Source organism: Talaromyces atroroseus (assembly GCF_001907595.1).
Source record: "Talaromyces atroroseus strain IBT 11181 chromosome Unknown scaffold_4, whole genome shotgun sequence".
In the NCBI taxonomy this organism is placed as follows: domain Eukaryota; kingdom Fungi; phylum Ascomycota; class Eurotiomycetes; order Eurotiales; family Trichocomaceae; genus Talaromyces; species Talaromyces atroroseus.
Genome location: NW_017971436.1, coordinates 468,025 through 482,809, shown reverse-complemented (window position 1 = coordinate 482,809; position 14,785 = coordinate 468,025). Strand labels below are relative to the sequence as shown.

Sequence of the window (14,785 nt, the reverse complement as noted above, 5' to 3'; positions counted from 1 at the left end):
CTATTCATCCCTCAGCTCCCCGAATCGTTTTTTGATAGTTATATCTACTCTTGCTGGCCTTGTCGCTTTTTGTCAACACGCCTACGTCTCTTGTTGCATCCGCTGTGATACTCCGCTCTTCCTTTCCTGCAGAATAGATACACTTTCAGATGGAAAGGGCATTACCCTCATCTCCAGCTCTCACGGCGAACCACTACTAAAGCGAAAGTCGTGCCATCCGATCCGAATGTTGCAAGTCGCTTCGACTCCATATTTTATTTCTTTTTCCTTTGATAAAACAACCTTTAATTCGAGTCCCCGCGACTCTGGTCGCCCCTAATGTTTCGCAACAGGTGGGAGACAATTCTGGTCTATGGTTTGTATCCGTTGCTAACGCGTTTCTTATCAAATTTGCATAGAAGAACCTCGCAGAAGCCCGATGAAGAGCTCATCAACAAGTTCAAGAAGACCTTCCCCGATGTCAGCTCAACAGGGTCTTTATCTGGAGATGGCAGGCAGGGCAATTCCATCAACCCCGCCGCTATAGAAGGAATACATGGCCAGTTCGTTATTGCCCTAAACGCCCTGCGTTCCGAACCACAATTGAATGCTGACGATCGAACCCAACAGGTCTGGCAATGCCGAAATCAAGGCCAACGACCCAACTCCGAGAAATCTTCAAGACTTTCGATTTACCCCCTCTTTGATGGATCCGAATTCTTTCCAGTTCATGAACCTGGCAAATCAGCCCCCCGGTTATTATACGCCTACCCCCGGAGGGATGACAACATTATACCACCACCAGGCTGGCGATCTTCACACACCACTCGGCTACAATATGGTCACCCCTATCTCCATTCCTAATACGCTTTCCGCCGGCTTTCCCTCCGGGGCCAATGGCGAGATGACTGTTAATCATTATCCTCATCCGCCACTTTTCATGCCACAATCATACAATCCTTTCGCTCAACAGACATTCGCGCCGAGTGCGTTTATACACCGAGATTCAGGTTATGACCCGATGGATAGATCTGAAGAATCCTCCAGAGATCACATGTCTGCATCGGGCGCTCAGTCATTGAACATGATGATGCCCGGTGTCGGCTTTTCCGATCAAATGGAAGTGAGTTCAGAAACAGAGGACGAGAAGTAAGCAAAACAAGATCATCTAATCATGATGTGACCTCCCCTCACCTTACCGATAGAAATGATAGAAAACCGCTTCTTTATTTATAGGAATTGACATTTTTGACTGTCAGCAGATTTCGATTTGGCGTCACCTTGCGCGCTCCGACTGCTATGATTAAGCATGCCGATGAAATTCCGGTCACTTATCTAAATAAGGGCCAAGCATATTCGGTATCTGTCGTCGACCATTGCCCACCTCCACCCGGTTCGCAACTGCGCAAATATCGAACATACATTCGCATTTCCTTTGAAGATGAACAGCAGCGGTCAAGGCCATCGACCTGCTGGCAGCTATGGAAGGAAGGGCGCGGCTCGAGTGAAGCCCACCAACGAGGTGGAAAATTGCTCGCTGTCGAATACGTGGATTCAACCCAGAGCGCAGACGACGGCCAAACTCAACGCCAAATCGAACTTGAAAAGGCTTCGTTTGATGGCTTTTGCGTCACTTGGACAGCGAACCCGGCAGTTGCTACGGCAGACTGTGCGATTTCTGTCCGTTTCAATTTCCTATCAACTGACTTCAGCCATTCCAAAGGTGTTAAAGGTATACCCGTTCGACTCTGTGCCAAGACAGAAATACTATCTCCTAGTGATGCAGTAGCACCTGATATGCCAGTTTCTGAGGTCTCTTATTGCAAGGTAAAGCTTTTCCGTGACCACGGCGCAGAGCGGAAGCTTTCCAACGATGTTGCACACGTCAAAAAGACGATGGAGAAATTGAAGCAGCAAATGGCTCAATTAGAAACGGGAGGAGGTAATATTGGCAAACGAAAACGTAGCAATGTTTCTATCTCGATCAAGGGTTCTGACCATAATCGCCCAGTCAAAATTCCTAAGCACAAACGGACGTGGTCGATCGACTCGCAAGACGGCGGCAAGCTTTCGCCAGAAGACGATCTCAATCTGAAATATGCAATGATGCAGGACATGTTTACATCAACCCGGCCCGTCAGTATACTTAACCTACGAGGTGACGAACACGACGACCCCGACTTATTTCCTGTTGTATTACCTGGCGAATCCCAAGAGTTCAAGTTCGAGCCTCTTTCCCGTCAAAGCACCCGCGAGTCGCTCTATAGCAACGATGGAGCATCTGCCGCGTCCAATGTTCTCTCCCCCAGTAATAGCAGCTTCTCTAATGTTAACTCCCCACGGCGGCCTTCGGAACGCCAACTATCAAGCCACAGCTTCCTTGAACACGACGAGGCAATGGAGTGGACCAATCCGAGTCTTCTGACCCAGCCAGTAAAAGTGAAGAAAGGTACGACTGGTTACATTGAGGCTATCGACATCGACCCAACCTACAGACCCCCAGCGGAGCGTCCACCCAGACCAAGTGAGTAAAAGATATCTCCCATTTTAGATCTACCCGAGTTCTAGCTAACACACCAATAGTCGCATGTTTTTACATACGGTTCCCTGATGAGCAAAATGGCGATTACTATAGAGCAGTCTATTTAACTCAGCGAACGGTTCGAGATTTGATGAAGAAAATATCTGAGAAATACAAAATCGACCCTGATCGTATCGTCCGAATATTGCGTGTCAGTCGGGATGGTCTCAAAATTATGGTGGATGACGATGTAGTCCAGCAGCTACCTGAGGGGCAAGACATGGTAGCTGAGATTTCCCAGACATCCAAGTTTGAGGTTGTGACTCCAGACGTCAACACCCCTCCCACATCGGCAGTCGAAGTCAAATTAACATATTAAGATGCGCTATCATCGCAATGGTTCAAACAAGAGAAATTTTCATCTCAGTTAATGGAACCTGATCATTACTTTCAGCAAGTGACGCCAGTATTATTTTTCGACTCAATTTTCGTGTTCGGTTATTCGGCCATTTGATCATTTCTCTGCTTGTCGATACTCAATTTTTTCTCGAATTTTTAACTGTGAAGATTCCTATCTCACGAAACGGCTCTGAGCGTTCTTTTCCGTCAAAATCGATATTGATCGATATAACCTTTACCAATTTTCGACTTACAATTTTACTGCTAATCGGCGGGAAAATACATTTCGTCTTTTTCACTTCTCAACTTCCAGTTGACCTTGTGGTTGAGTTTATTTTTTTATTATTGTTATTATTTTTTCGTAAGGGGAAAATGAACATGTGTTTACTTGTTTTATTGGGCGTTGAATACGGGGATAATATACGAGTCTCCGAGCAATGATACCATGTCGTTATAATCTTGATGTTTATTTGAACAATCTTTGTCTTCGATTCTTGTCATTTTTTTTTTTTTTTTTTTTTTTTTCTTCTGCATCATGTCAGCGAAACCGATATATACACTTTGGGTTTTGTGTTGTTTTCAAAAGGCAATGGAGGCGATAAACGGGTCTTCATGCGACGTTGCCAAAGCGTTGCACATTCATTTGTATTTCTTATATTGTTCTCCTTTGATTGATAAGCCTTTCAATCGAATGGGATCTTTTTTTGAGTGGGACGAGCAAGACGCAAAGTACACGAGGCTTTCTGTTCCACTCCTTTTTCTCAGCTTTTCTCCAATTTCTTATATCTAACCCGTAGAATATTGTACAGAACGAGAGAACCTTGGAACACTTGCCTCAAGAATTCGTCGGTAAAATACGATGCTGTGACTGCATTATCTTTCGTAGCAGTCTGAAAAATGGCTCAGCTGTAACCTGCAAGTCAAGGAGACAAACTTTGTTCACTTCAAATATCCATAAGCAGCAAAAAGTGTATGTCGCATAAGCATGAAATGGGAATGTTTTATGGGAACTATGGACATCCCATTTATCTTTAGCAGACATAAGAAGTAGTAGTACCCCCAGATGTGACGTAGTTGTTGTACCCCTTCAAAATGACGTCAAGATTCGGCCTCTTTCAATTGCTTCGTTTTCGCTTCTTTTATCTGCTTTGTTTGTTATGCTCCACGTTAGTGCATTTCGGTACGTCGTAGTTACGGTACAGTAACTATGTCATAAAATTCTTCCCGATCTTTTGTGGGTCTTAAGCTTTGTATATCGAAACTTACCAGTCTTTGTAATTACTGAACTACTCCCAATTGGAGTACGTAATATTGGGGGGGTGTGGAATGCAGATCCATCGCCCCCACTCAGATCTCTCCGGTGGTTACTTGATTAGGCATCGGGACAGGACGCACGTCCCTCGTCTGATGCCTCAGGCTTCGGATCAGCCATCCACTTGTTCATTGTTGACAACACCTATTTCCTAACCATCCTAGACAAATGCCAGCCGAATTTCAGCCTCCAAACAAGGACATTCCAGTTGCACCACCACCATGGACCCTCAAATCTAAATCATGGATGTACTGCTATCGCGACCTTGACAACAAAACCGTCGCCGCCGCTGCTGATACCGACAATGCAGCATATATAGACGAAAACCCAAACAACTGTGAAGAGATCCTTCAAGGCGTCCTGGCTAACGGTGCTTACCATCCATGTGAAGTCGTACATCCCGATGCCTTGCGCAGGGTTGATGGGAAACCACAGCACAATGGTATCTTCAGCGGGCTAGTGAAAGCTCTCGTCATTGTTCGATATCAAGACTCAGACGTTGGCCCCTACGACGAGTTGATAGTTTCACCTGGATTTTTCGTGAATCCGCATACGGGCAAACGATATGCAAGGATTACCAATATCTACGTTTCTACTGATGCGAGTGTATGGAATGGACGGAGAAACTGGAGTATGCTTTTACTCTACTGTCTTGTATTGCGATAATAACATCCAATCTAACGGCATATATTAGACATTCAGAAACATCGAGCTCGGTTCATATGGGAGCCTGTCGGTGGAAAGGGGGATCAATTGCTGAAGATGTATCATCCGGAAGATTGTACAAAACCGCTAAACCCTAAGATTCCGTTTTTTACAGCGATATTGAAAAGATCATCGCTACCATCTGTGCCTCTACCGCGCATATCAATCGCTAGCCTTGTGCAACCTCCTCTAGCAGCGCCCAGGTATCCGTCCGGGGTTGCAAGCGCGGTGATTGCGACTGATGATCCAGAAAATGGCAGGGAGAACCCGTGGCTGTTGACTAAACCGATGTACAAGGGCTCATGGGGATTGGCGTATATTTCGCACCTGGATGAGACGGACGATGCGCGGTTGGAAGGGTATGGTGATGGGGTCGGGTTTCCGCAGATGAAGATTGTACCAATCGGTGCTTATTTTGAGGGGACGATAGAATTTGGATTGCCTGAAGTTGTGAGTTGATATTCGGGTCGTGAGCTGAAAATGTCTACCTGTGATAGCGTGGAAATATCTTTTTGCTGAATGAAGATGAAATATTTTAAATCATTCGAATAAGCTATCCAAATTAACTAGTCCAGCCTTAAAAGAACTTTTGATATATTATATATTTTATACATGACTCTCTATAAACATATCAAGACTTGCTGGCTACACTAGCCGATTTCTTTGAAAGGTCAAATCTTTCCCGGGCAAGTTGTATTTTTGACTTCACTGGCGCCTTTTCATCACCATTAGAAGCCTTTGTTTGGTTATTGGCCTCCTTTGCCTTTAATTTCCATTCTCCTGGTCGTCGCTTGTAGACATCCATGGACCAATTCTTCCATACCGCTCGGCCAATAAAAGAGTCACGGATATCGTGTTCATGGCTGGCCAATTCTTGTGCCAATCTTTCCTTGACAAAGATGATGTCTTTTGAAGCTTCCCAGAGGACATCTACCACATGAGATCCGCTAGTATCGAGAGCAAGTTGCTTGAGGTGGCCAGAAAACCGAGGGACAAACTGGCGGCGAAACTGGATAGTGGAAGTCGATGCTGTAAGAGCCTTTTGCAAAACATGCGAAGCCATCGAATTGCAGGCCATAGCTATCATTTCGTCGGTGGGAATCGCTAGTAGTCCTGAATAAACGAGGCCACTCAGTGGACCGGGAGCCTCGAGCATTGACTGTGCAAGCAGTGACTTGTGTAAAAGTATTGGCGATGCATACTTCTGTTTTCCTGCTCCCTGGAAAGGCATCTCAGAAGATCCAGCTGTCTCCTCCACGGGGGTGTCTGCACTGTTCACTTCCAGTAAATGATGCAACCTCTTAGCCGGGTCTTTATCAAATGATGCCTCCAACGCCTTAGCAAGAGGAGCCGTGTCGATATTGCGAATCAAGCACCGCTCGATCAAGGCTCTTGGCACAGTGAGTCGTGACTTTTCTATGAGGTTGGGTATTTCAGGCACAATCAAATCCAAATCCGTTTGTAAATCGTCCCGGCCAATTCTTTCCAAGCAACGGACAAGAACATAAGAAGCAATCTCATTGCGGGAAAGCGATGAAATCCTCTCGCGGATGATGTTTTTATGTATGTTCTTGAACAGTTTCCCAGGCGCAGAGCGCACAATGGTTTCGACCAGTCTCGAACCCACAGGGTCGTATAATAAACCTGTCAAGAAAATGGCGCTCTGTGTACCTTCCTCCAGGGTATCGTCTGGTAATAATCGTCGTAGAACGGAGCGCGAATCCTTCGCTGTAGATTTGCCAAAGTGCGATAGCTCCAATGATACCAAAAGCTGTAAAACCGGGTTTCCTATGTGATGAGTTGCTAGCGCTCTCAAGTAAGTGTCATCCAGTCCAGAGGTCATATCATTCATGACTTTCTTCAGAACATCAACAAATGCGTCGGGAACACCAGCGGGCTTTTTGGAGGCGACCTGGACCTGTTCCTCGATGCGAGAAACCTCAACTCCCTCTTTTGCCTTACTCGCAACAAGCGAGCCCTTGGAAGATAGGTCCACAGACTCGCCTGCGAGAACAAGGAGAAGAACACGGATTGTGTGAGATGCAAAACGCTCAGTTAACAGATAGCCCCAATTTCCCTCCAGCTCTGAGATGACCTGGAGAAACATATCCACCAACGAGAGAGGCGACTCATCCTCTTCTTCACTTTCTAGAACTTGCTTTTTCGTCACATTAGATGTTTTGTGTGTCTGAAGACTTAGTGCCGGTGCTGCCTTGATGAAGAGTGTCTCACAGCAATGACTTGCAAATCGGTGTTGTACGAGATGTAAGAAATGTCCAAGGAATTTCCCAAAGAGACGTCGTAATTGATCTGTGTTGGATAAAGCAATGATCTTCTCAAGAAGACGTGAGCATGACTGGCTGCATGCGATCTTCAATTCCTTTCCCTTGGCTTCTTCATACACACTTTCAACAAAGATGCTCTGTTCTTCGGCAGTCTGAAATTGATTCAACTCGAGGACTTCCGCGGCTCTCGAAAAGTATTCCTGCTCCTCAGTATCTAGCAGGCCGTAGAAAGGCGTGTCATCGTGGTTCCCAGTTTCGACGTCTTGTTCACCGGAATCGAATGGTATGAAATCTTCGGGCTCGACGTCTGCCGACGGTTTCTGTCTTTTGAGCGCTGGCTCCCCCTCATAGTCGTCTTCTAGCTTTCGCTTGCCTTCCTCCTGCCTCTCCTTCTCTTGCGCACGGCGACCTCTTTTTTGCTTTTCGCGTGGCATGGCGGATTACTGTGTATTATTTTGGATGCTTAACATGAAATAAACGTGAAGCACTTATTTCCAGCGCGGAGGGAAATTTTTCGATAAGCATTGGTCCGTGCACCGCCGATAACTATGGATGCCTAAATAGGCTTAGTGGAAATGCCTTCGGGTCAACCCTTGGAATGCAACTTCACAACCTCAACATTCTCCTTACAGCCTTTTCCCCCTGGGCACTATATGCTCAGACTCAAATATAGAAAGAAGCGCGAGCATCCTTTGACCAGCATAGGTCGTCCAGCGGTTGCCATAGCCTACACTATAGAATGGCGATCTGCTCCAGATTTTGTCAGTAGTGAAGCTGAAACTGTTGATTGAGTTCCAATAGACATCTGGCACTAATTGCATTTCTTTGGGTCCAATGTTTCTTTTGCTTACATTCCAATCCCATAATCCCGATATTATATGGGTACCACGAGGAGAATGCAAGACTGTGAATACCTTTTGACAAAAGGATGCGAGAACCTGGCCAGTAGTGCCGTTCCATTCTTGGATTCTCAAGTCAGCTGTTGCCAATGCTAGTTGGGTCTTATCCCCAGGACTGATCATTCTCCGCGTCCTAGAACTAATATCCAAGGTGTGTCGGATTGAAACAGTTTCTGTGCACCGGATTATCATTGCGGAAGACCTGTTCGCCACTGCTAGTAAAGCATTATCTGGGGACATCGCCAACTTGTCTATAATACCAAAAGTTGAATTTTGAATCATTTAAACTTCATGTTTCGAGAGATTCAATATGCATATATTGCAATGTTGGTCGTATTATATGACCCTGGTACTGGGAGTCGGTACTTGGGCCGAATCCTCCCGGATTTCAGAGCTTTGCACGCTGTCTGGGGAGAAGATAGGCGATCCTAGACCGAAGTCAAATACACCGATCTTCCAAGGTTGTCCCGTTGGCAGTTTCCACACATGTTACTTTGTCTCATATTCTCTGATAGCCAGCCATGTACTGCCGGGAGAAAGCAATACTTCCCGTTCTTCGCAATCGATCCTTTGTATGAGCTGACCTATTGTGATATTTCAAATTGCCTGGCTGTCCTCAATCAACGGAGAGGTGAGATACCATGTATTTTGGTCGATCTTAGTATATCCCATGACCTTGATGCTGCATATTTCGTACGGATATCTATTACCTGAACCTCTTTGGGAGACGCAGATAACAGAGTTTTGAGATCAGTAGAAAACGTTAGTAATGACATAAAAGTAATCTAATTAATTGTGTGCTGGACATTCTTATTGGCGAGATTCCCTATTTCAATCACACCGCGGGATGAGACAGCTAGATGGGCATTGTCTGCTGATAACGCTACGGCATAGACGAATTGATCGTGCTGACGGAGACCAATCGATTCTGTAGCTCCAGGCGTAATAGTAAACCATATTATGATACTCAAATAAGTCCTCGCCACTAACAGGGCAGAGTCATCAAAGAACAAAACTTCATTCGCGCTGGCAAGCAGGGTTACTAACTTGTCACTATAATCTTGATACTTCAACGGTACTTTGTTCGGAGCTGTCGTAGGACACACTAAGGATGAAGCCACCATGCTCTTGGGCACTCATGAGTTTCAGCTGTAGATTGAGTATCGTAGTACTACCTAGGTAATGCTGTGAGCATGACGCTTTCAGCTCAGGAGTATACCTCATCTTTGCTATGATTTACTCAACAAAGTTGCATACTGCTAAACACCACTGTCGGTGCCATACTTCGTACCTTTGAATAGCATCAATACTTTATACATCTCTGCGATTTCCGGCTCGCAATGTGATTCGTCTGGCAAATCTTGGGGCTAGTCTCCGGAGCGGCCCGCTCTTGGCTCGCATCTCTAAACTTATATCCATATGAATTCAGATATTTCTGTCCAGACATAATAATCAAAGTTTCATTAATATACAACCTATGAAAGCATCAACCGAGGCGAGAATAATAATACATGTGAAAATTCGCATAGAAACTCAAACTTTTACGGAAAAGACAGCTGTTACTTGCCTACCACACTCAATTCGTTGTTTGCCAGGAATTATCTGGAAACGAGCCTCGTCAAGAGACGTCGCAGTCACGAGATCCGGCGGAGGAAGTATATGTGCCGGGGTAGGAAGATTGCTTCTCTTGCCAGTGCCCAGTTGAAGGCTTTCATTGCCTCCCCACCACAAAGTATCCTGACCCCATGCAATGTCAGCAATTGACGACTTTTTGGCCGTGTTTGGGTGCGCATTATTTCCCAGCACGGCGGCAGCATGCGTGGCTCCGATGGCCATCTGGACGGGACGAATTGGCTGAAGCATTTTTGTCTTTTCGTCAAATTCGTGCAGATCACTGAGTGTCTTTACTTTATATGGACTGTCTTGGATATGAGTCCATTTTCCAGTACCGAGTGCCCCGTGAATGCCTCTTCCGAAAGCCCACGTATCAATACTCAGAGTACCCTGCTTAGTGGTAAGTGTCGAAGAGCCGTTGGAAGGGGCCTTTTGTACTGCATCAACGGTCAAAAAACTGGTGAGACCGCCAGCGGCGATACTTGAGATCCGAGCAGACCAATTTTTGCTTGAATACATTCCTTTCGTAGGCATCACTGTTGGCGTATCAATTACTGGGGACGTGGGATCGTATTGAAGTCCCAACTGTCCAAAGGAGTTATCTCCGAAAACGAACACATGGCCATCCTTGTCAAGTAGCAGGGAATGAAAGTCTCCGCTGGCTATTTGAATAATCTTGGAGCCCTTTATGGATGATAGTTCATGGCAAAGATCTACAGGCCCTTTGGGACGGGTTGCCCAAGTCAGCCCGGGTATTCCCAATTGACCTCTCGACGGATAAGATTCGGTAGCAGCAGCAGCAGAGAAAACACGACCAGAGTTTGTAAGGAGTAACACGTGTTCCAAACCACTGCTGATCGAAGTGACTTTCTCACCCAGACCTAGCCGTGGGTTGAGTTGCCGGTAACTAATTTGAGACTTCGAAGACCATCCTGGAAACCAGTAACTTTCAGATGGTTTGGGTCCCGACTGTTGGTCGGCCTTTGAGATCGGTAGAGAATATACATTTCCACTAGAAGAAAGGGCTATGATCCTGTCTCGTGACATTCTTATCGAAACCAACTTCTTCCCAGTTAAAGTTGGAACCGGTTGGAAATCAGTATCTGAATAGCCCTTGCCCCACTGGACCAAATCACCATTTGCAGTAACAGCAGCGCCTGAAGTTTGTTGTAGCTTGATATCTCTGAGAAGTTGACCCTCGAAGTAGCGCAATCGGCGGGGTTGTTTAATTATCGTTTCGCTCGAATCTGGGTCCACGACACGATGACTATTCGACCCCCATATATAGACCCCCGGACTGCTTGACATCTTTTTGATTTGCGCATGCTGGGCACTCAGAATCTCACGGTTTCGCTCGTCTGACAGGGTAGGGGTGGTCTTGGGCCGTTCGATGCTAACGCTATCTAATCGTTCAGATGTCTGTCGAACTGTGGTTCCGTTCTCACTTGTCCACATATAGGCTGCGGAAGCTGCGGTAAATGTACCAAGTAGTGCTATTGAAGGTCCGATCCATCGTCGAGTCTTTTTAGACGTGCGCGTTGCCTGCTGGCTATAGTTTCTTCTGAGATTTCGAGCACGGAGCTGCGCTCTGAGGAGACGGGACGGCAATCCTATGACCGTCGGGACATGCAGCCTCGCATTGCTGGTAAGCATATTTCTCGATTGTCGCAGACACCGCTTTCAGGTTGCTGGCTTGTCACTGATGTTGATGGTTTAGCAATTGCAAGTCAACTAATTATTTCAAAAATAAGAGCTGCTTACGTAGGCGGTGGCAGAATCCTTCGCGCCTCCGCATCATCACTTGTGTCCTTTAACGGCACCAACAGCGACCAATGAACTCGGAAATGTCTAAGAGTCCATTTATTGCTTCCCTATATCTGTTTACGTTCAGTTCATGAAATGCCCTCTCAGATGGCGGGGCGCCTTCGGAGTCCCAGTGACCCATCGGGAACACAGAGGAAGAGACCAAAAGCTCCGACGCAGTTCTCTCAAATAGAGGAATCTCGCCTGGAGGAAGAAACAGACGTCACCAGTATCAATGATGAATTAGGATTTGGGCAGTGGTACCACGACGTGGAAGAGGACTTGCTAGATGCGAGTCACGAAGCCTATCAGTATGTTCGCCTACGGGGACAATTTCGAGAGTAGTGCGTCTAATGTTCGGCCAGGTCATGCCTCCACGAGCTAGAGATTTCTCGAGCGCACCTCGATTCTCTCCTTGCCGATACCTCGTCGACACTGGCAGCCCTATCGAGTCTCTCTAAATCATTTCAAGCCGTGGATTTGCAGACATCCACATTTCAGAAGCAATGTGAAGGGCTGTTAACTACACAAACCAAGAATACTCGCTTGGCGGACGATATTAGGGACAATCTTGCATACTATGACTTCTTGGACCCTGCTTCTCGGAAGCTCAATGCTCCAGGAGCAGGCAAAATAGTCCGCGACAGGGAATTCTCGGAGATGTTGAGAAAGCTCGATGAGTGTTTGGATTACATGGAGTCTCACGTATGTTATTCCAACAGATATTACCGAGATGATTTGTCCTGATGATGAACAGCCCGAGCAGAAAGAGGCCGAGACATATCGATCTCGATACCGATTACTACTGACACGTGCTTTAACACTTATCCGTGGACATTTTGTAGCGGCGCTCCGAGAAACTTCATCAGGGGTTTCGAAACGAATTGCCGATAAACAACTGAACGATACCACCATGTCAGCGCTACTATACGCAAAATTTCGAATTGGAGCAGCCGAAATGAAGCAGATTGGGTTGGAAATTCAGAAAAGAGCGGTGCCGCCAGTGGATCCGGAGCAAGGAACAGAAGCCGAATACCAGAGCCTCATGAATGAATTGCACACAAGTTTTGCAGCAACAAGAAGCAAATTAATTATACCACTGGCGCGGAAGAAACTCACCAGTATCACACAAGCTCCTAGTACTTCGAAGGACTTGGTGGCCTTCGCAAGAGCCGGTATCGGTTACATACGCGGTGTCTGTTTAGATGAGTTTGAACTTTGGGGAGAGTGGTTCCATGGACAAGCAGGCCTGTATGACTTTTTGGAATCCATTTGTGAGCCTTTATATGATCATTTAAGGCCCAGGATTATCCACGAGACGAACCTCATCAAGCTCTGCCAATTGTGTACTTTGCTGCAAACACGTTACCTGTCTGATTTAGAAGAGGAAGCTGAATTCAATGACCCGAATCAGCTGGACTTCTCGGTTCTCATCCAACCTGCTCTTGCAGATGCGCAGACTCGTTTGGTATTTCAAGTTCAGGGTATCCTTCGTAACGAAATCGAAAGATACCGCCCAAAACCAGAAGACTTGGACTATCCTTCTCGAATGCGACAGATGTCTTTATCTATGGGTGCTCCATTATCCGGACGTAAAGGATCGCGGAACGACGCCATATTGCCAAAGACCCCAACTGTGGTTGACGAGGAGGTTGACCCGCAAGCAACTGAGAAAGACGCACTATGGGACATCGACACACAAGCTACATTCCAAAGCTGGTATCCCACCTTACGGAAAGCCATATGGCTGCTTAGCCGTATTTATAGGCTAGTCAATGTACGTGTCTTCAATTTCTGTTCTCTATCTTCGGACCTCTAACTAAGACATAAAACTAGTCCACTATCTTCGATGACCTTGCTCATCAAATTGTTCACCAAACGACCTTTTCACTCCACCATGCAAGCACACAAATATCGAACAAATACTCCACCACAGACGGCCAGCTTTTCCTGATCAAACACCTTCTCATTCTCAAGCAACAAATCGTCGCCTTCGATATTGAATATATCACACCCGATATATCTCTCGATTTCTCTGGTATTACCAGCACTTTTTGGGAAATCCGCGAGCGTGGGGGTCTCTTCAACCCCAGAAATCTCATGCGCCTCGTGGGCAGTGGTCTCCTACCCAAAGTCGTAGAGAACATGCTCGACGCAAAAGTAGAACTCGATGGTAGACTTCGCACAGTAATCAACGACTTCACCAACGATTTCGCCCACCGCATGACATCCACCTTGCCCACGAAATTCATTGAAAACGGAACCATTGGAGATGGAGGTGCAATAAGCCCTGTCTGCCGAAGTATCGAGAAAGAAGTCCCCATTTTACGCAAAGCTTTGGATGACTATCTAGAAGATACGCGCACAAAGGAGACTCTCGTTGGCGCAGTCCAGGACCGCGTCATACAAATCTACGAGGAATTCTATGAGGGTTACGCCAGTTCATTGGTGAAGAGTAAAGGTATACCCGTTGGTGCAAAGGGTAAAGGCCGTCAGCATGCTGTCTGGGATGTCGATACATTCGAAGAATGGAGCGAAGAAGTGTTTAGGGTTGGGGTTGCTGGTCTCCGGTCTCGCGATAATGATGAAGATGACGAGGAAGACGAATAGGAAGATCCAGACGATATATAGACCTTTGATAGCGAGATCACGATACATTTCCAATTACATGCATATAGCTTACCAGTCTTCTTCATATGTATTTCAGGTCCTTGGGCTATTGCCCTTTGCAAAGCAAGGCCCAAACATTCGTGTCAACCGAATTACAGCTTATATGGCGTTGTCCAATGTCCACTCTCGGCAATCTATAATTCATTACTTGATGATGAGACGGATGCCTTAGGCCATCCTAATCTCGCTTCTCAGACGATACCCATTTGGGCGCAGCTTCGCACACATTAAAAACGTGCATCAAGAGCACGATTCATTCTTGTCCTCTAGACATCAGAGAGCAGCTAGAAATAGAGCGTTATTCCAGCATCAGGTTTTCTCCCTATGCTTTGAGTATAGGCTGAGTGCCAGCAGGTCCTGCAGCTATATCTCAGTGAGGTGACCCGATTTCCTTCTCCCCCTTGTTAAGCCCAATCTCATCATCATGGATTATCATAAATCAGGAAATGCCATGGAGAGACCTGGCCAGAGTTCTCTGACTTGGGATAACTTAGTTGCCCAGATGGGGGTACGATGCGGAACATCACCTGGAACTCACCAAATCTATTCTAACCAAGAATTTCCGAGTGTCTAGAAATATACAAAACGCTGATCAAGG

General features: G+C 46.2%; 5 protein-coding genes across 5 annotated transcripts; 3 read left to right on the top strand and 2 right to left on the bottom strand.

The window, feature by feature from the left end:
- Positions 1-318: 318 nt before the first annotated feature.
- On the top strand, positions 319-2,879 carry UA08_04050 (hypothetical protein; the record flags this gene model as incomplete). Its single annotated transcript, XM_020266331.1, has 5 exons — positions 319-332; positions 399-542; positions 610-1,102; positions 1,216-2,503; positions 2,563-2,879. 5 exons carry the CDS (start codon positions 319-321, stop codon positions 2,877-2,879), a joined length of 2,256 nt encoding a protein of 751 aa, XP_020120724.1.
- Positions 2,880-4,379: 1,500 nt separating this feature from the next.
- UA08_04049 (hypothetical protein) lies at positions 4,380-5,455 on the top strand (the record flags this gene model as incomplete). The annotated part of the gene is made up of 3 exons (XM_020266330.1): positions 4,380-4,842; positions 4,906-5,366; positions 5,414-5,455. The coding sequence occupies 3 exons, from the start codon at positions 4,380-4,382 to the stop codon at positions 5,453-5,455; spliced, it is 966 nt and encodes a 321-aa protein (XP_020120725.1).
- A 92-nt stretch (positions 5,456-5,547) lies between these two features.
- UA08_04048 (Nucleolar protein 9) lies at positions 5,548-7,635 on the bottom strand (the record flags this gene model as incomplete). Its single annotated transcript, XM_020266328.1, has 1 exon — positions 5,548-7,635. The coding sequence occupies one exon, from the start codon at positions 7,633-7,635 to the stop codon at positions 5,548-5,550; it is 2,088 nt and encodes a 695-aa protein (XP_020120718.1).
- A 1,998-nt stretch (positions 7,636-9,633) lies between these two features.
- Positions 9,634-11,169, bottom strand: UA08_04047 (hypothetical protein; the record flags this gene model as incomplete). Its single annotated transcript, XM_020266327.1, has 1 exon — positions 9,634-11,169. The coding sequence occupies one exon, from the start codon at positions 11,167-11,169 to the stop codon at positions 9,634-9,636; it is 1,536 nt and encodes a 511-aa protein (XP_020120719.1).
- A 444-nt stretch (positions 11,170-11,613) lies between these two features.
- On the top strand, positions 11,614-14,127 carry UA08_04046 (hypothetical protein; the record flags this gene model as incomplete). The annotated part of the gene is made up of 4 exons (XM_020266326.1): positions 11,614-11,828; positions 11,883-12,222; positions 12,275-13,294; positions 13,354-14,127. 4 exons carry the CDS (start codon positions 11,614-11,616, stop codon positions 14,125-14,127), a joined length of 2,349 nt encoding a protein of 782 aa, XP_020120716.1.
- Positions 14,128-14,785: the final 658 nt, after the last annotated feature.